The sequence below is a fragment of the Equus asinus genome, chromosome 3, assembly GCF_041296235.1.
Source record: "Equus asinus isolate D_3611 breed Donkey chromosome 3, EquAss-T2T_v2, whole genome shotgun sequence".
Taxonomy (NCBI): domain Eukaryota; kingdom Metazoa; phylum Chordata; class Mammalia; order Perissodactyla; family Equidae; genus Equus; species Equus asinus.
Genome location: NC_091792.1, coordinates 31,261,287 through 31,281,457, shown reverse-complemented (window position 1 = coordinate 31,281,457; position 20,171 = coordinate 31,261,287). Strand labels below are relative to the sequence as shown.

Here is a 20,171-nt window from a genome sequence, read left to right as displayed (position 1 = left end):
CACTCCTTGTTTTATATACCAGTCACGTGAATGGATTTTGGGCCTTGATACTGACATTGCTCTTTATTAATGTTGGCTGCTTATGTCCTTTGACCGAAGCCAAATGACCCTTTAGCCAAGTTATTGCTCCATCCCTGATTATATGACACCCTTTATTTTAGACTTACGAGTATATGTAACCATCTTGTCCTTTTTATAGAGTCATCTCTTAGTCCAGAATCTGCCAGATAACTGCCAAAATCTGTCTTAGGCAACTGAAACCTAATCTTGCTCCTGTAGATGGCACACATCTCTACCTAAACCTTCCCAGGCTCTGTCTCCTGACCTTCTTCTGCCTAGTTTGTCCCCAGAGTTCCAGTGATTTCACGAAAAAGAATTCCTACTGTGAACCACAGTTCTGTGGGAAATCATAGGGGAAGAATCAAGTCTTTGGAGTCAATTAGAATTTCTGCTCCAGTTAGACCATTTTAATGTTGAATATTATTCAACGTCTCTTACCTGAAATCTTCTCATCTCTAAAAACTGAGTCAAAGGGCCAGCCTGGTGGTGTAGTGGGTAAGTTTGTGTTCCCTCCTTCAGTGGCCCAGATTGTATGGGTTGGGATCCTGAGCACAGACCTACACACTGCTCATCAAGCCGTGCTGTGACAGCATCCTGCATACAAAATGGAGGAAGATTGACACAAGTGTTAGCTTGGTGACAATCTTCCTGAAACAAAAAGAGGGAGACTGACAAGGGATGGTAGCTCACGGCCAAGCTTCCCATGCCCCCCCAAAATACTGAATCAATAATATTAATTTGTGTGGTGTTTTTTGAGGTTAAATTAGCTAATGTTCATATCCAAGGTGACTATACATAGCAGCCCTCGATCTCTGTCTGGGTTGGAGTCATCTCTCTCCTCTTCCCTCCTTTGCTCACCCCTTTTCTCTCTGTCTTTCTTCCAGGCCTTGCACAATATAGTGCAAATAACTCATAGTCTAGTAGTAGAGACAGAAGTGCAAATCAATAACTTGAATCTACTTTGTAGATGCCATAAAAGAGAAGGAAGCAATGACCAGCAAAGTTCAGCGTTCCCTCACCACCAGGCAGGATCTCCTCTCCAAAAGATAAAGAACAGAATTAGTCTGCTCAGAGTCTGCTGCTGGGTGTGCCTTCAATAAAATATTTGATTATACATTAATTGTATGTTAATGTTACAGAAGAAACTGCTCAATTACTCACCCCCAAAAAACAGCCTCCCTGCTTGTGTGTCCTCTAAGCATTTAATGACTTAAATGTTTTTCTACTGTTTACCTCCTCTCTTTACTATATGGTTGTTGGTCTTGGTCACTGAACATGCTTCACTCTGCTCCTCATGTCAATAAAGATCTCTCTACTGTCTGCAAAGGCTACGTTTTCTACCAGTAGAATCCTATAACTCAGGTATCTATAGAGAAAGAAGAACAATATATAGGTATAGAATGTAAAATTATCCTTTTAAATAACCTTCTGTTCAAGCACTTCAGAGATGTGATTAAGAGCAGTTGATCCACCCCTTTTATTACTTTACACAAGACAGGCAGTGTGCAATGCTACTTGATCTTTCATCAAAATATAAAGTTCCTCTCAACATGGGCAGCAGGAAGAGAGTTGAAAACTTACTTCATGTACAAAGCTAATATGGAAAATTAGGAGCAATCCTCTCCCCTTTTTTCCCCTCAATAGCAGAGTTTATTTCCAGTATTAGCTGAAGAATTGTCTCATTTTTCAATTTAATAGCCTTAAAGATGCAGTTGGTGGTGGTGATTAAGGCATATTCAGCATGGGGCCATTTAGTTTGTTGTCGTGGTCTGGAATGTGAGCGCCTTACCAAATTGCAGTATGAGTGATGTCAGGACCTCAGCTGGCTTACCTTTCCGCAGTGTTTCCTCCTGGAAGAGGTGAGCTTTCTTAGGTCTCCTGGCTCATGCCTCAGAGGTGCCTCCACTTCATTTTCTCAGACGACAAGCAGAGGATGATGTAATCTGTGGATGTGATTGGTGTCTTAATTTCCCTTTTAGTTAAAAGCAGAAGGGAAGTGCTTTTAATTCTTTGAGGGGAAAGATCTAATTTTATGGGAAAAATTGTTATGATTATTTGTGATTAATGGCATATTTCACACTCAAGATTACAGGGTGATGAAAACAAGCTTGATTCATTAGGAAAGCCAACAGGGACAGGATGTGATTTTGCCAAATTGTAATAATTCTACCAAGCACTTTCATAGAAACCATGTCATTTGGCTCCACTGCAGTATGGTGAGGATGGCAGGGCATGAATCATCATTCTAAATTGTAGAGGACCCCACTGTTAATTGCCCAGAAATGTGGTGGTTCTCCCCGGGTATCATAGACAGCGTATCACATAAGTGGACCTCACATTGACCTTTTCTAACTTTGAATGTACTCTTTTTCTACTAAATCCTATTTGCCCCTCAGCTAGAGTAGGCATGTCAGTACATTTCCATATTTGTTTCAATGTGGTTGAATTATTCAACTAACTTAATCTTTACAAGCACCCATCAGATAATCTAAATTCTACTATCATTCTTTCCTTCTAGATTTATCCTAACCAAAATTAGTTTATATGTTTATAAACTAGCAAAATTAACTTATGTAAAAAATATACATTTGGGAAAAAAATATATAAACCACTAAGGAAGTACTTTAGTTGTCTATTATCTTTGCACTAAGTGCTACTCTAGGTTCCTGAAATTGCTCTATTACAGGGAAAGCATCTACCAAAAGATTGCTTTATGTCGAGATGAGGAAATGCACCATAAATCCATTTGGTTTTTCTGCAATAGTATATTAATCAGAGTTCTCCAGAAAAACAGAGCCAATAGGATATGTGTGTATATATATATGTATATGCACATATCATATATATGTGTATAAATCATATATATGTGTATATATGTGTATAAATCATATATATGTATATATATGTATGTGTGTGTGTGTGTATATATATATATATATATATATGAAGAGACTTATTAGAAGGAATTAGCTCACACAATTTTGTATGCTTAGAAGTCCCATGATCTGCCATCTGCAAGCTGGAGACCCAGGAAAGCCGGTGGTGTAGTTCAACCTGAGTCTGAAGGTCTGAGAACCAGAGGAGCCAGCAGTGTAGATTCCAGTCCAGGACTAAAAGCCTGAGAACCAGGAGCACTGGGGGCAGGAAAAGATTGTTGTGTCAGCTGAAGCAGTCAAGGGGGAAGGGTGGAATTTTTCTTTCCCCGGCCTTTTTGTTCTCCTCAGGCCATCAATGGATTAGATGATGCCCACCCTCACTGAGGAGGGCAGATCTGCTTTACTGAGTCCACAGATTCAAATGCTAATTTTATCTGGAAACAAACACACCCATAAATAATGTTTAGCCAAATATCTGGGCACCCTGTGATCCAGTCAAATTGATACATAAAATTAACCATCACAGATGGGGAGTCAGGGCTTACACGTAAATGATGTGGGAAGAGGAGCCAGAAGAGAAGCCAAGGTTAACATCATGATATCGATGACTATATTTAAAATTTTTATTTAAAAAATAGAAAATTTTGTGAATCAAAGAACTCAGTATTGGGTATTGCCCTAAACAAAAATGGATAGTAATCAGAACTAGGAAGATTAGTGACAAAGAGGTCCGTTAGTGGTAGAGGCTGCTTCCTAGGAAATAAATCAGCCAAAATGACTTGTTGTGTAGCTGAAGCATATAGTATTGAGTAGAAGCTCTCAGAGTTAGTGTGGTCAGAAGCACCTGGGACGCGTGTCAGCATTTCAATTTAGAGGGCCTTCTTCCCAATGGTTCCGATTGACTTGATGGCACCCAAGGACCTACATTTTAATTCTCTACATCATTCTATTAGAGGTGATCTGAAGATCGCAATTTAAGAATGTCTGATGCCTAGAATAGTCAAAATCATAGAGACAGAAAGTAAAATGATGTTGCCAGGAGCTGGGGGAGGGAAGAATGAGGAATTCAAGTTTAAAGGGTATAAAGTTTCAGTTTGGGAAGATGAAAAAATTCTGGAGGTGGATGGTGGTAATGACTGCTCAACAATGTAAGTGTACTTAGTGCTCCTGAACCGTGCCCTTGAAAATGATTAAAATGGCAAACTCACGCTGTGTACATCTTATCACAGTAAAAAGAAAAACAAAAATTCTAATGCAGGTGGTGGGCATTCTTTAAAAATATTGATATGTCTTTGCTTTCTTACTAAGTATTGATAAGGAAAATAGATATGTCATAATTTGTGCTCAATTATGGATTAATATTGTATGGTAGTTCATCATTGCTTTTATGACAGAGAAAAAAATGGGCTAAATAAAAAGATTTATAATACTTAAATTTTACTTTATTAAGAGAAAATAGATTTCTTGTATATCCATAGTCTGGCCAGATTAATGGAAGTAGTAGAGTGAGTCGCTCAGTTTGCATTCTTAGGATTGCTTCTCTGCCTGCTTCTCCAAAATGGATTCATCAGATTTTGCCTTATCTTGTTTCTGCAATAACAATGCGTAGTGATACTCATGCTCTTTTCAGGATAGGGTGTGGGCCAATGTGGGGAAGAGCCTGAACTGCATTATTGCCATGGTGGATAAACTGATTGAAAGAGATGGTGGCAGTGGCGGCAGCAGCAGCAGCAGCAAAAATGAAGAAAAGGACCCGTCTCTAGTGGACTCCATCATAACTCATCCAAGGGGTAAGGAGTCATTTTTTCCCAATCATTGACTGAGTAAACAAAATGAGAAAGTCATGATAAAATGAGAGAGAAAAGAGGAGTCAATAGTGCCTTTGATGAAAGTGCTGATAGCATGCTTTTCCAATGCTCTGGCTTGGGTGATGGAAGGCTATTTATCAAATTGCATTCAGTTGTGTTTTCAGAACTGCTTGCAATGCTCATTTATTTTTCCTTTTGCCACATAAAAACCTTCTTGAAAGAAGAACAGTGTTTTCTGTTAAAGACTCTGACATAATTTAATCTACTGGTACACATTTCTCCAAAATTTTATTAGGAAGAAAAACAAGCCTCTGCTCTTAAAACTCTTAGAAAATTTGAGAGTTATTAGGACACAGTATCTCATCATAGTTCCCAAAAAGAATGCAATATGATAAAATGCTTTTTCCTTCTTCAGGGGGATGTTTTTATGAATTATCTCAAAAAAGCATAAGAAGCTTTGATTCCATAAAGGACAATATTTTTGTGCACTAGTCCAAAGACATATTAGTAAGTCTGGATTTTCACGAATGCACGTATACACACACGTGGGTATATATGCATACATATGGGAGTGTGTATGTGTATATCGACAGACAGACAGATAGATATAGGTAGATACTTTCAAATGTATGGCTTATTACAAGGTTGACTACAAAATACGATAATCAGAATTTTAACTACAGTTGTGACCCTAAAAATGGCTTTTTTTGTTGAAATTTTTTTGTTAATTTGATTAATTTTGATAACAAAAACCAAGACAAACATCTGCATTTCTTTATGATAGTAAGAATGCTGTAAGAGTTGTCCTGACCCCTTTGCTAGATATTCTAAGTGGAAAGAATAAACAGTGTCATCCTTCCCTCTTCTTCTGAAATCTGCTTTTCTTACTACTTTAAGAAAATGAGTCATAAGGAAATATGGACACTTATAAAATTAAATTTATGTTTTCCTGATTTTTCATTACTCACATTTTCATCAGGAGTTTAATTATGTGAAACATCAATCTTTCATCACTTGATTAATAGTAGAACCATTTCTAAATCATATTTGTAAACCTTGGCTTTCTGAAGTGTTCTTAGTGTAGATAGTCCTCATCCTCTGTAGAACATTCGCATGGGTGGAAAGTTTACACTAATGTTCTTTATGTTCATTCCTACTGGGTCTAATTGTCTATGGGGATCTTCTTTCTTAATAATATCCGTTTTATTAGTTAATGAATCTAGTCCACTTCCATAACTTTAAATGAATCAAAATGAAAGCTTGTCATAACTTATGTCATAAAGAAATAGTATACTTCAATTTTCTTTAATTGAACCTTTATCGACTATCAACTATGAGCCAGAGACATGCTGTGCTCTGAAAAATGAGATAAGGGGGCAGAATCCAGTTTAGTGACTTGTTCTGTCCATTGATGGGTTTTCAAGCTTAATATTTTTTAGCAGAAATGAGATAAGGGATACTGAATTTGGCTACCTCTTCTGTTTTGATGTTCCTGAAAACTTCTCATTGACAAGAACAGAGTTTTAAAATATTTGAAATTGTACATTTTATTTGTCTTGTATTTTATTGGAAGATAGCGTTTATGCAAACAAAATTACTTCTTAAAAAGTAAAAATATTTGGTAGGTAAATCATCTGTAAAATTAGATGAATTGCTTTCATTTTTATGTGAGACGTTGTTTGGATACAGTCTAAAACTAAACAGAAATTGCTGCCGATGTGGAAGTCACAACTAGATCAAATTAGAGTCAATATTTGACATAGTGCCCTCTAATTGATTTTATTACTTTGATTTATTATCCATCTTTACTTCATCCATTCTTTTTTGTGTTATAAACATTTTTAGGACATAAGAAACTATTTAAATGTGTAAAAGAAAATGTATACTTGGGTCTGAAAATTATTTACTATAGTATCGTCAAATAATTTTAAAGTTAAAGCTTTTGTTAACATTTTACTTGTCAGACAATTGTATATAGAGTGCCTGTTTTCGAGAAGATATTGCTACATAAAAGAGCATGTTAACATGTATAAATAGATGTTTTACAAATGAATCTGTGCTCAAGTATATTTAAAATCTATTATGGATATTGTATGTCAGAGTGGAATTGATTAACTCAATTATTTAATAAAAATTTACTTTTATTGTATAATAAAATATTAATGCTTATTTTTATTATTTAATAAAAATAAAAATTATTACATTGTTATTATACATTACATTAGTATATTATTATATTATATTATTATTATATAAAAATAATAATTATTTTTATATAGTCTTCTAAAGTTAAGAAAAAAGCACTTTTGGTATCTACCCTGATTTTTGTCACATAAAGCAATGCAGTAGAGAAATTAATAGTGGCTTTTTGAAGTAATATAAAGCATATGAATAACCTAAAGTCGTGTATTTACCTATGTTATCCCCCAAACTATCTCAGATAAAGATATTGGAGATATACATCCATTGATGACACATACTCCAATTTACTTGTATTTTTAAATTTTATTAAGAAAGTAATAATTTAGAAAATTCGTTAAGAAAAACAAATACAATTACATATGATTTTTATTTTCTTATTTCAATTAGACATAAACATTTTGAACATATCTTGTATTTATGCACACACACACTCACACACACACACACACACATACTGTAACCAAACTGGAGTACACATTATAAATACAAATGTTCTTCTTAATATTCTGCATACCATTATATTATGAATATTTCCTGGTAAATATTCTCTGGAAATGAGATTATAATGACTGTAAACTAACTCATCAAAAGACAAACCACTCTTTCAAATATTTAATTATTATAATAATACTGCAATTAACACAGAAGTATCTTTGAGCATTTAAGTCTTTAACTACATCTCAGATATTTTCCCCTAAGTGAGATTGCTAACAGTAGAATTATTTTATAAGGAAGAGTTATCCCTTCTCTCCCGTGTATTTATTTATACAATTATTTGTTTATATCACTGTGGACTCATGAATATTTATTTTACTCTTTGGTCTATAATCCAATACCATTATTGTTTATTTGGGGTTCAAATTGTTCTAGAGATAGCCACTGGGAGCTCTTTCAGGTTCATTTCAGTGGCCTTCATACAGGTTTCCCCACCACAGGCTATTTACTCCCTTATTTTCTTTCTTACTCTTTTTACTCATTCCCTTACCCTCTGGCACCATGAAGCACTCCAGGCTCATCTCTGTTTTCCCTGCCTCAGCCCTAGGTTCAGCCATTTTCTAAGGAATCCTGGTTTCTTTTATTGGCAATAGCATTTAGAAACCAACATTTGCGTGGGTAGGAACATTTTGATGGTTCTTTTTAACATTAGGTACTGTCATCAACAGTATCTACAAACACCCTTTTAACTATAGCCTTACGAACCTTAAATATTTTCACTGCTTTCATGCCACTTTGGATGAAAAATTGTAATTTCTGGTTATTTGTGAAGTTTGATATGATGTAACAATACTATATTTTAAAATATTATTTTTTATAATAAAATCCATTTCTTCAATAGCCCCCAAATTTATGGGCTAGATTATTCACTAACCCATAGCTAGGGTGGGATGCATTTCATTGTACTTTTTACAATTAATAAATGAAGTGATTCAGTGAATGATTTGAGTAATCTAGAACTTGTTGAAAGGTATGATGTGATAACTACTGATAGGCAAGTTAGCACATCATTTATTATTTATTATTTTTCCTCATGTTGCATCAGTTTTGTTTTGTTTTCTTTTCTTTATATATTAACTTCTGTAAACATTTTTAACCAATTTCTGGAATTTTTATTGTGTTCGTATGTTTTGTCTACTGTGTTTTATATTGGGATACATTTTGAAATCTTATACGGTAAGTCAACCCTATGACAGTCAGTTTTTCTTTCTTTGTCACCATCTTTTGTTTGTACATTGTAACTGTAATTTGTGTTTGTTTTGCTGGTATATATATAAAATGTTTAAACAGATGGTCTTCTGAAATGTCACTACCATCATCCATTTTTTTTATGTTCTTCTATAACCTGCAGATATTTTTCTTTTAAAGTTGCAGATTTTCTTTCTACAATGTATTAATTTAATAATGTTTTAAATCTGTAGTTTTGAAGGTTTTTTGTTTTAGATCCAGAATTTTACAATATATCTTACTTCATCAGTTTCTTTTCAAGAGTAATACAAATAGTGTTGAGAGAAAAACTTTTTTTGCTGTTCTGAACAAATATAGTACAATAACTACTCAAAACTTTCAAGGCTTTTCTATATTTACATATTTTCTTAATGAACAAGATTGTCTTTTTATTTTCCATACACTTAAACATACTTACAAGCATCCACTGTGTGTGTGGTACCACATGCATTCAATTTCATAATAAATCGAGGACTCAAGGATAAAATCAGTGACTATTGGAGTCTTAGATTTTGATGTGTCACTAAAGAATATGTAGTTAAAGCTCCTAAATTCTGTTAGGAAGCTTACCTATGATATATCTGCCCATTTTCACCTAGCCTGTTATACACATCTTCACTGATAGAAAACCATTTGCATTTTCTAGAGTGGCATGCTCCAGATATTGATCTAAATACGTTTCTTTTAATATTCCCCACAGGCCCAGATCTAATCCTTTGAAACACACAGAACAAATTTACTTTCCTTTTGCCACGTTATAGCCTAACATATCTGAAAGCACCCATCGTGTCCTTTCCAAGTTGCTACATTTTTGGTCGTTTTTCAAAGGAATAGCATCAATATGCAGAGTAACACAGGAGGACCACCTCCCTATTTTTAGATACTTTTCTTTTGTTAATGATATCCAAGTCCACATTAGCTAATTTGACAGCCATGTTTTGCTAGTAACTCTATTGATATTCATAAACTTTGCTAAATTTGACCTTTCAGGTTTATCAATATTCAAGTAATATTCAGTCACCACTATGTGCTAGACATTGTGAAATACTAGGGGCACAGGAGATTAAGACATGTCTATCTCAATTCTGCTGAAGAGATTGATGTCTAAACCCAGGACTGCAGTATAATACACTTTTGAGTACACTTTAATAAATATCTGTTACTTTCATCCATCGTATCTACTGTCCTACTCAGGTTTATTTCACAAATATTCCTGTCCATTTATGGAAATTCTAGATAAAAATTATGGGAAAACAGACACAAATACATGTCCTTGAGGCACATCACTAAAGAGAACTGTATGCATTGGAATATACTTGTTAATCACTACACTTTGGGACTGTGTGTTCCACTAGCTATATTCACCCATTCAGGTTACTGCATGGCCTGTATTTCTCTTTCACAACAATACTATGAAGTGCCCTGCGAAAGACAAAATGCCCTATGTCATTCAATGCTTTTTCTTAATCTACCCAGCCTTAAGCCCTGTCAAAAAGAGATGAAGTTCCTGTGACATAATTTTCCTTAATGAGTCCATGCTGCCTGTAAGTCATCACTGCTTTCTCATACAGACGAGGTAAACATCCGTGTAGATCACTGAATTAGTTCACTTACCAGTGGTTAGAGTTTCTTCTTCTTTCATACTCGTGTCCTTTTCTGCTTTGTAACTCCCTTTTAACTTGTAAAGCATATTCCACATTTCCTTATGGGATTTAAGAGTTCACTTTTTTCCCCACATCTTTTGCTTTATCTCTGGCTGTCTCCACTTAACACAATTGTCTGGTAACTGCAAAGAATTTATCAATAATTTATTACCAATTATCAATGGCTTGCTAATGCCAAAGATTAGACATCCGAAAAATGCATCCCAACCTCCAAAAAGGGACAAATCAAGGTTTTAGCAAATCACCTTTTTTTTTTTTTAGCAAATCTCTTTCGCATCTTTTATCTTTGGTTGGCCAGAGTAGCTGTCTACCTAACAAACTTGGAATAAGGACTAGAACAATTAATTAACACAATTATATATAAAATAGTTCATGTCATTAAGCCCTATGGAAGACACACACTAAATTGATGGTAGTTTGAAGACGAAAAGGAAAACCCTTTCATTCATTTAGTAGATATTTGTTGAGCATCTATCTTCTGCCAGCACTGTCCTCAGGAACGCCTTCAGTCATCTCCCTGGTCTTGCAGTCTGGTGGGTGCGCAAGTTGTAAAGGAAATCTGATGATGCTCACAACCACAGAGAAACTGGGACAGACAGAGAAAAGAGATTCATATCTCCCACCTGAGAACTTTGGGGCATGTGATTATTGAATGGAATAGCCTGAGAAATGGTACTGTTTACATTATGTTTGTGACTTGCCTACTTACTCGGCACTTATAAATTAAATCTCTTTACACGAGGCTTTGTTGTATTTGTAGAATTTTTTTTTTTAAATGGTGCACTCTATTCCACTGGCCTTGAACTTTACTAAAAAACTACTGCACTCACCTAGGTCACTTCCAGATAGAAATGTGTCTCCTCTTCCCTGCTCTGGACGCCTGCACTGTCATTAGGCTTCAGTCCACTCAGTATCTGCTACCTCTGGTTTCAATCTTAGATACCGGACAAAATTTAAGTGACAAGAGCTCTCTGGTGCAGATGGGTTGGTGACCTAGGTTGTTCAATGACCTATGACCTATGCAGCTTATTTTTCCATGGTTAAATGTCAGCATATTTGTAGGCCAGAGTTGACATTACAGTTTTCTTAAGGCCAAAAGGCAAAATAAGCCCAATGAATGTGAGTTCATGACCTGTTTGGGCCAGCATAACCCCCAATTCAAAACTTTATGCTACAATAAATACACAGCTTGTTTGGTTAATGGATTTAGTTCCTGGAAAGTGTCTTAGCAGAATTTACTTAAGGCTTTCAACTTTGTGCCACGAAATGAGAAGTTTAACCCAGGATATCAGTTGATGCATTTCCTTTGCTATTTTTCTAAGAGCAAGACTGGGAAGTTTTACGATACTGTGTTCTCAGGCTGGCAGGATTTAAACAAACAAGGTTTCCTTGACATGAGAAAAGGTTGCCTTTGTTCTTCTCATAGCAGTTTGTCTCAAGATGAGCAGTACACTCATTTCTAATACATCTGGAAGATGCCATATCACTCGCTTTCCTTGGATCACAGTTCAGAGGATAGTACGTTGATTACATTTTAAGATACGTGTTTGTCCTTTGTATGAATACCCTTGGGGCCTTTAAGACTGCTCTGAGGTGGGGGAAAGGATGGTGCCGCATTCATGTGTGACTTCCCTCCCAAGTTTACCATAAACCTGTTTGCATTTGCCTGCCTGATACTCCTTATTTCTAGATTTGGCCTTGTTTCTCAGCTTTTGGCTCTGCTCACACATAATCCATACCTTCCTGTTTCTCTCAACACCCCTACTAAGCTCATTCCCTATCCTTGCTATGATAACTGCCCACTAAGTTTTCCATTGGCTTTTTACCATGACTTCAGGTTCAGCATTTTCTTCTACTTTATTCATTCCTTTTCTAAGTCCTTGACTCATCTCAGCTCCTTCCCTCCTCCCTTCCAGTCCCCTCTATGGCCCCCTCCAGTCAGTGTATGGCATCCATTTGTGGGACTTAGCTTCATCAAACCGCACCCCTCCCAGACTCTATTCCTACAAAGCTTCACTTTACGGGTATTCACTACCTGCAGGTCAAGCAGCTTCCCTGAGCTCCCTCCACATAGGACTTCCTTCAGGTATTCAGTAAAGGACACAACCATGAATGAATATGATCTTCTCACCAGACATGAACTCTCTTGCCTCTAAACTCTTAACTCTTCTAAACATGTTTTGTCACATCCCAACTTTTATAGCACTTAGTATATCCTTGTATGGTAGGTATTACTTTACAGCTCTTGATTCTCTTCTATATTTTAAACTCTGTGAGGATAGGGGACATAAGTGATCAATATTAATATTGGACCTCATATCCGAGAGGTTGTATTTGGCTAGCAATGAGTGTATTTCTCATGATGGCAGTGAAAAAAGGAGGAAAAGTGATAAAAAGAAGACAGATTAGCATTTGTTAAAATAATATAAAAATGCGGATTGATCTTTTGATTCCTGGACCAGAGCCACGAGATGGATGAGAAAGATGGGCGAGGGGTTAGGAAAGCTTGAAGGACATTCTGAGCAGCCAGGGAGGACATTTGAAGCGGCCAAGCCTCAGCAAATGCTTTTCTTTCCTGATTACTTGTCTCTTGTCTGATTACCCTAGTTTCTGTGCCCCACATCCCTGGGATGTGTCTGGATATTTGGAGGCATCCTAGGGGCAAGTGCCTAGGGCCTATGACCAAAGTTGGCCATGTGTATCATGCTCATATAAAGAAGTTTAGCTATAAAGCATCTGGAGAAGAAGACATCATTAATTGACCTCTCCAAGTTATGATGTCCTCATTGTAAAATTGTACATGAAAGGCCAGGCCTTCACTCAGAGGGGCATGTAGGTGGCATATCTGGGTTGATGCATGACACAGGCCCTCAAAAGCAGCAAGGACTTTGAGCAGAGGTATCGAAATCCCCCACCCCTAGCCCTCAACCATGGACCCATTGCTGGTTCTGTGCTCCCTGAGATTTGAGAATTGTATAAAAGCCCCGTTGGCTGTAGGTTTGGTCTCTGTTCTTCGCACAACCTTGGGAATTTTATCACCCTCCTTAAAGGCCGTTCTAATTGCTTGGCTTCACAGTTCATCATCTTCTTAACTTAGGTGAATCCTAAGAGCTGGGCTCATTTCTTCTCTTATCTCTTTGCATAAAGTTTAATGGGCATGCAATCTTTTAGCTTTTCTTTTTTTCTATGTCTGAAAAGTTGTGATAACAAAAATAACAATGACTACAAGCTTGTGTGAAGTTAATTATTTTAAATGAACAAAGAAGACCAAGCACCTGAGAAGAAAATGGCTCAGAAATTGGAAAGAAAGCCTTATGCTGTACTACAGTTGGTTGCTATTTGGCTCTTTTATTTTTCTCCTGAGTAACATAAGAGCCATTGAGCTTGGAGGACATGAACATCCTGTACAGGAAATAGATGGTGTGTGGAGGTGAAGGGGGCACCTGGACATCATTCTTTGAATCCTTCAGTGAGCGTCACTTGAATACGTTATAGAAGCGAGTCAAGGGCTGGAAAACAGGCTCTGCTTGGATGGTTTCCAACACACTTCACAAAGCTCAGGAAAAGCTCAGCTAAGCCACACGCATTTTATGTTTTCCTGAGGAAAGACTCTGCTTGTTGGTCTCAGGGTTAAGGAGTTTCAGCAAGTTTTTATAGAGACACTAAAACATTCTCTTCATATTTTCCTCCAACACTGAAAGGAGCCCAGGGGATAGAATCGACCATGTGGGCGCTTAAGTGCCTGCTGAGCCAGTTGTTGGGTCAGTGACAATGTTGTGGTGAGCCCTCAGCTACCCAGCTTCGCTGGATGTATCATAAGTGTGTGTGCGCGCACGCGCGTGCGTGTGTGTTTATATAAGATCTTAGTTGAAACTTGCAGAACCTAAGCTCAGAAGAGTGGATGTGTGCATTTCTGGATTTCTTACTTTGACCTGATAGCACAGAATGAACATCTCCATCCCTCCCCAAAAATGGCTTTATCCTGAGGACAAAATAAGCACCATGTAAATTGTGAAATGTGGAGAGAGACACAGGTGAGGGGGAGGTGACAGTGGTCTCAAGACTCAACAGCTGCAGCTTTTTTTTCTCAAAAATACTTTTAAAGAGAAAACTAAAACATTTGCTGTTCTTTTGTGAGACTGATTTAGAATGCTCGTTGGAGCAAAAAGCCCATTTATGAACTGACTTCGGCCTTTGTCTGCCCTGTCATACCCCATTGTGTTTATTTCAGAACCTGAGATTTACATGCAGCGAATATTAACAGGGAACAAAACCTGTAGTCATCGCAATTTGCATTTACCAGTGCAGGTTTCCTTTATCTGCTGAATTAATTTAATTGTTTCTTTTCTATAAAGAAAAGTAATTTTAGCTTTCTCATGTATGCTTCTCCATAGGAAGCTTGCTGCTATCTTTGAGAGATTCTACTTTGCTCACAAACTTGTATTTTCCTCATTCATAATTAATGTGTTTTATATTGTCATTTTCCTTAAATTTTAGCCGTAAAAAGTATATATAATTATAGTAAACGGAGACACTGGAATATTGTTAGTATCAGACAAGTATCTAACAATACTCCTACGGTAGAATATCAGTGTATTTTTTTTTTCCCCAGGTTTTCAGTTTTATTATAGTAGGACCAGAAATTAGATCTTTTTTCTTTTGATTATCTGATTGCAATTTATGATTAAGAATCAACTGGTTGAATAAGTGTGAGGATAAGTTTAAAAGTGACTAAAAAAAGTATCCTGATGCTAATGAAGAAATCTACAATGTTTCCTCTTTTAAAGACCTTCAGAAAAACCCAGGAGCTATGTTTAATTTGAGCTCTCAGTTTCTTTCAAGGAAAAAAAAGTGTACACTTAAGGTAATTTTCCATTTTCTAACTAGAAAGAACATATGACACTCTTGATCAAATTATTGACCGCTTGACACAGGACAGTATGATGCAAGATGCTTAAAGAAATATATATACATGCTGTTTGGAAACTATGCAAATGTATAAAAAAGTGTAAATCTGTGACTTGAATAAGTGGCAAAGTAGTTCTACTTCAGCCTGATGAAGCAGCGCCACCTACTGCACACAAGCTTTATTTCATGTTTGAGAATTCTTGGGTGGAAACTGATCTCTGTAGACCTAAGCACAAAACAAAATCAGTTTGCAGCCTGATCTGTTAAGATCTACATCCAGGTCAACTTATTGAAATATTTATTTTTCCAGTGTGTGTATGTATCAGGCTACACATTCATATTGAGAACAATAATTAAATAAGAGGGTGGGAAAGAATAAAAGATAAAAGAATAAATATAAAAAAATAGGAATATAGAATATTGCTTCTTGGTGCCTATTGATGTGTCTTTTACTCTGAAAATAAGTCTGATGTTCCTCCAGTTGCCCTTTTACACGTCCTAATGGCATAAAAATCAATAGTTAGCCCACGCTTATTTAAATTGAACCACTGTTCATATTTCATCCTAGACTGCCCACAAATTAGTCCTTTATTAAATGATTACAGATTTAATAGGTCTTCATTGAATTGTCCTTTCTCTAGTGTTTTTTTTATGCCTGTCATAACGCTTAATTCTGCAATATTTTTAGCTAACAACTCCTGATCTTTCCAATGTATTTTGCATATGCATTTACATAGAGTATTAACGAACACATCTTTTTATTAAGTTGCGGTCATTAATTACCCTTTCAACCATTTTGGTTTATTTCATCTAGTCTTTACACCACAACATAAAATAAATGACAGGAGATATGGTACCATAGTGGTCATGATTCTGTTTATTGTTCTCTATAACTCTTACAAGGTCTTGACTGGCTGTTGACCCCTCACATCACTCATGATGAAGCTGACACTTTTGTGCTGAGAAGATCATATTTCAGATCCCGTTGCATGCTTAATTTTTCAGCATGCACTTATTTCTATTAAATTTTATTTGTCAAGTACTGTTTATTTATATATTAATTGAATGTCATACAGTTGGGAATTTATAATGTCTAACATTTGTCAGGGCTTTGAGTTCCAAATATACTGAAATGGCACATAACTTGTTTCTATATCATATGCCAAAGTCGTAATTATATACTTGAAACATGTTAGAAATCTAAACATACAAAATCACAGATGGTTTCAATTTTGTATCCTTATTTGAAGAAAAGCTATTTGAATTCCAAACACTGTCAAAAACTTGATTTTCTCATACTTGTCTATAGTATCTTAAAAGACTTTTGTTATATTTATTGCATTTTTACTCCTTCCATTAATGCTGATTGAATATCTGCTATATACCAGACACTATACTAGGTTCTGGAGATTCAGTGATTAAAACGTATATTCCTTACCCTCAATGAGCTCCCTTTTTGCAGCACAAAGAGTGTGTAGATAGTTCTAGAACACTAAGGGCAAGGAGCTGTGGGCACAAAAGGAAGTGAATTCAACCCAAACTTTAGTAAACAAAAAAGGATTAGGGGGAAATCAAGACTTCCTGGAAGAGAGAAATTCTACATTGCACCTGCAGAGAAGATAAAGTGTTTGTCAGGAAGACAAGTAGAGAAAGGGTGCTCCAGGCTTGGAGAAGGGATTTACAAGGACACTGAGATGAGAGAGCAGGACAGCTTTTGGAAAATACATGTTGTTCAGTTCACCTGGGACTCAAGACTGCAAGTGAAGAAGTTCTGAGAGATGAGACTGGACAAGTAGGCAGACATCAGATAATGGAGGATCTTTTATGCTTTTAGACCTTATTCTGAATGCTCTAGTGTTTTTAAAATATTTTAACTAAGGAAGCAAGAGAGTGAGTGATGGAATGGGATTTAAACTGGTTAGAAAGCTCCCTCTAGCAACACTGTTGAGAAAGGATTTGAGTAGGGTATGAGTGGAGGAAAGGGGATCAGTTAATAAGTAGGATAGAAAGTGATGCAAGGCAGGTTGATGAATGATGATGGGAGATGCCAAGGGGAAGATGAATGTTTCATGGGTTATTGCAGTGGTTGAACTAGTTTAGTGACTCAGTAAATGGGAAGACTATAGAAGAAGTCCAGGAAAACTTCTGTTTCCAGCATGGGAAGACTTTGGTGGCACCATACACTAAGATACAGGCAGTGCACAGATTAGAGATGCACAGAGAAGAGAAGAGTTCTACTGTATTATGTTAAGTACACTCAAGTGGAGAGATCCAGTGTGTGGCTGGTTATAGACATCTGGAGTTCAGAGGAGAGATTTGAATTGGACATCTTTAAATCTAATCTTATGAATCCTTAATAATATGTAAAACTTCACTGAAAAAAAAAATAAATTGATTCTGTCCTCCGAGACTTTCCTTCATCTATCCCATGATTCTTACACCCTTTCCTCCCCGCAGAGGACTGGTATGAACAGTTGTATCCCCTCATCCTTACCCTGAAGGACTGCATGGGAGAAGTGGTGAACCGAGCCAAGCAGTCCCTGACGTTTGTGCTCCTTCAGGAACTTGCGTACAGCTTGCCCCAGTGTTTGATGCTGACTCTGAGAAGAGACATTGTCTTCAGCCAAGCGGTAGGTGCCTCTACTTGTGAGCACAGCACTGTGCTGGGTTGTTAAATACTATCCTTGATGAGGATAGAGGTCTTCTTTTGGTAGTTTTATTTTTCTCTCCCCAAAGTCCCAGTATGTAGCTGTATATCCTAGTTGCAAGTCCTTCTAGTTCTTCCATGTGGGACGCCACCACAGCCTGCCTTGATGAGTGGTGTGTAGGTCCGTGCCCAGGATCTGAACCAGTGAACCCCAGGCTGCTGAAGTGGAGTGCGTGAACTTAACTGCTACGCCACTGGACTGGCCCCTTGGTCGTTTTATTTTTAAAGGGATCCTTTTTTTAAGTTTTGGTACCCAGTTTTTCTTAATCATAATAAATATGAGCCAAATAGAAACAGTTTATGAGCCCTTAAGCATTTATTTCTGCAAACAGGTAGCTAAGTCTCTGAAATGGACATTCAATTTCACGGGGCAGAGTCTGTGAGGGAAAGGGTCACCCAGCCTGTTGTCATATTATGCCCTGGGGTCTCCGCACAGTGCACAGTGGGAGGAAAGGGGCAGCTGCCTTGCATTGCAGGTGGCCAGCTAGGACTGGTAAAAGGGGTTTGTTTGCAACCCCCTGTTTATACGGCTCCCCCATGAATCCCAGGACAGGGCCCCCCAATGATCTCCTCTCTTGTTTATAAAATAAGTTTGCCAGGCAGTAAGGCTTGAATGGGAAGTGACAGAACCACCTCCTTTGCATACACCCAACCCTACCCCGTGACACCAAGGCTGGTCTCCATCACACCGGCTCTGCTGGGGTCTTCCATCTCCCCTCCTGCCTCCACCTCGGTGACTGAATTTTATATGACAGACACATGGAGGGAAAGAGACAGAGTCTGTCTTTCTAAACATTCCAGGCAAAGGGCATATTTTAACCCAACTCTCCCTGTTCTCCAGTATTTCATGGATGGTCCAGTGGCAAATGGAGCTAACTATATGTCGGACATTGTGCTCTGCCTTACACATGTTTCTTCATCGTGTCCTTTCAATGACTCTATGAAATGAGTAGTATTGTCTTTAGTCTATGTGTGCAAAAATAATAATAACATCAGAAGCATTAAATAACTTTTTTTGACTTCACTGCTAGAAATGGTAGACAGGATTTGCAGATGTATCACCTTGACTCCAGAGTCCATGCTCTCTCCTTTCACAGTGCTGTCTTCCCCAAACCTTACTAGATCAAAGACTGTCAACTGGTTTCAAAATGGATATATAAGAAATTATAGTTTTCTTACACATACTTGAACTTTTAAAATGAAATCTGTGGTGCCTTGAAAGTCTTAAATGTTCTCAATTAAATTTTGTTGACCCTGGTAAATTTCTTCAACGGTTTTTTTTTTTTTTTTAGCTTGCTGGATTGGTTTGTGGTTTTATCATCAAATTACACACAAGTTTACATGATCCTGGCTTCCTACAGCAGCTTCACACAGTGGGACTAGTAGTGCAATATGAAGGACTGCTAAGTACATACAGTGAGTACTGCTTTAGCACATGGTAAAATCATATTTCTACTCATAAGGATACTTGATCCAAAGATTCTTCAGTTAAGCATAAAAAGGAGAAGTAAACCTTTACTGCATCAAGTATTACGGGAATAATGTAACTTCTAGTTCTTTGCATTCATTCACCGTTACCTGTGCTTTTGCCCCCATTATGTTTTGAAAATGGAATTATAGATTGTTTCATAGTGGAGTCCTGAGAAGCCATCTGGCGTTTTTAAAATAAAAGGCTCTTTGCCAACATAGTTTCAATGACAGGATTTTTAAAGTCCCAACCCTCTAATGTCTAGAACAGCTCTGTTCAATACATGGCCTGGTGTGGCTATTGAGCACTTGAAATGTGTCTGGTCCAAATCAATATGTACTAGACGTGCATGCCAGATTTCAAGGACTAGTTAAAAAAGCTTTATATTAATAATTAATAATTTTATGTTGATTTATAGCTGAAATGACATTTTGGGTATATTGGGTTAAAGTAAAACATATTATTAAGATTAACTCACCATTTTTATTTTACTCTTTTTAAAATATGACTCCCAGGAAACTTACAATTATATATGTGGCTCACATTGTATTTCTAGTGGATAGTGCTGATCTAGAATCCTACTTAATTACCTCTTTCTCAGGCTTTATTTGTCAGTGCATTGAGATATAAAACTCATATGAGCCTGGATCAGTCATCTTCAATTCAGCCATCTCTTTTATTTCTAGAAATCAAATATCAGCCATGCCAATGTAACGAGATCTGAATGCTACTGTGTTTTATAAAGGAGTTAAAACT

The 20,171-nt window shown here is 36.9% G+C and overlaps 1 protein-coding gene across 21 annotated transcripts in view; it reads left to right on the top strand.

The window, feature by feature from the left end:
• Positions 1-20,171, top strand: part of INPP4B (inositol polyphosphate-4-phosphatase type II B) — a 794,515-nt gene that overhangs the window by 640,086 nt on the left and 134,258 nt on the right. For all 21 annotated transcript variants that reach the window (XM_070504821.1, XM_070504820.1, XM_070504819.1 and 18 more), the window contains 3 exons: positions 4,567-4,726; positions 17,698-17,870; positions 19,240-19,363. In XM_070504821.1, coding sequence (XP_070360922.1) covers positions 4,567-4,726; positions 17,698-17,870; positions 19,240-19,363 — 457 coding nt within the window. The remainder of the gene's footprint in view (positions 1-4,566; positions 4,727-17,697; positions 17,871-19,239; positions 19,364-20,171) is intronic.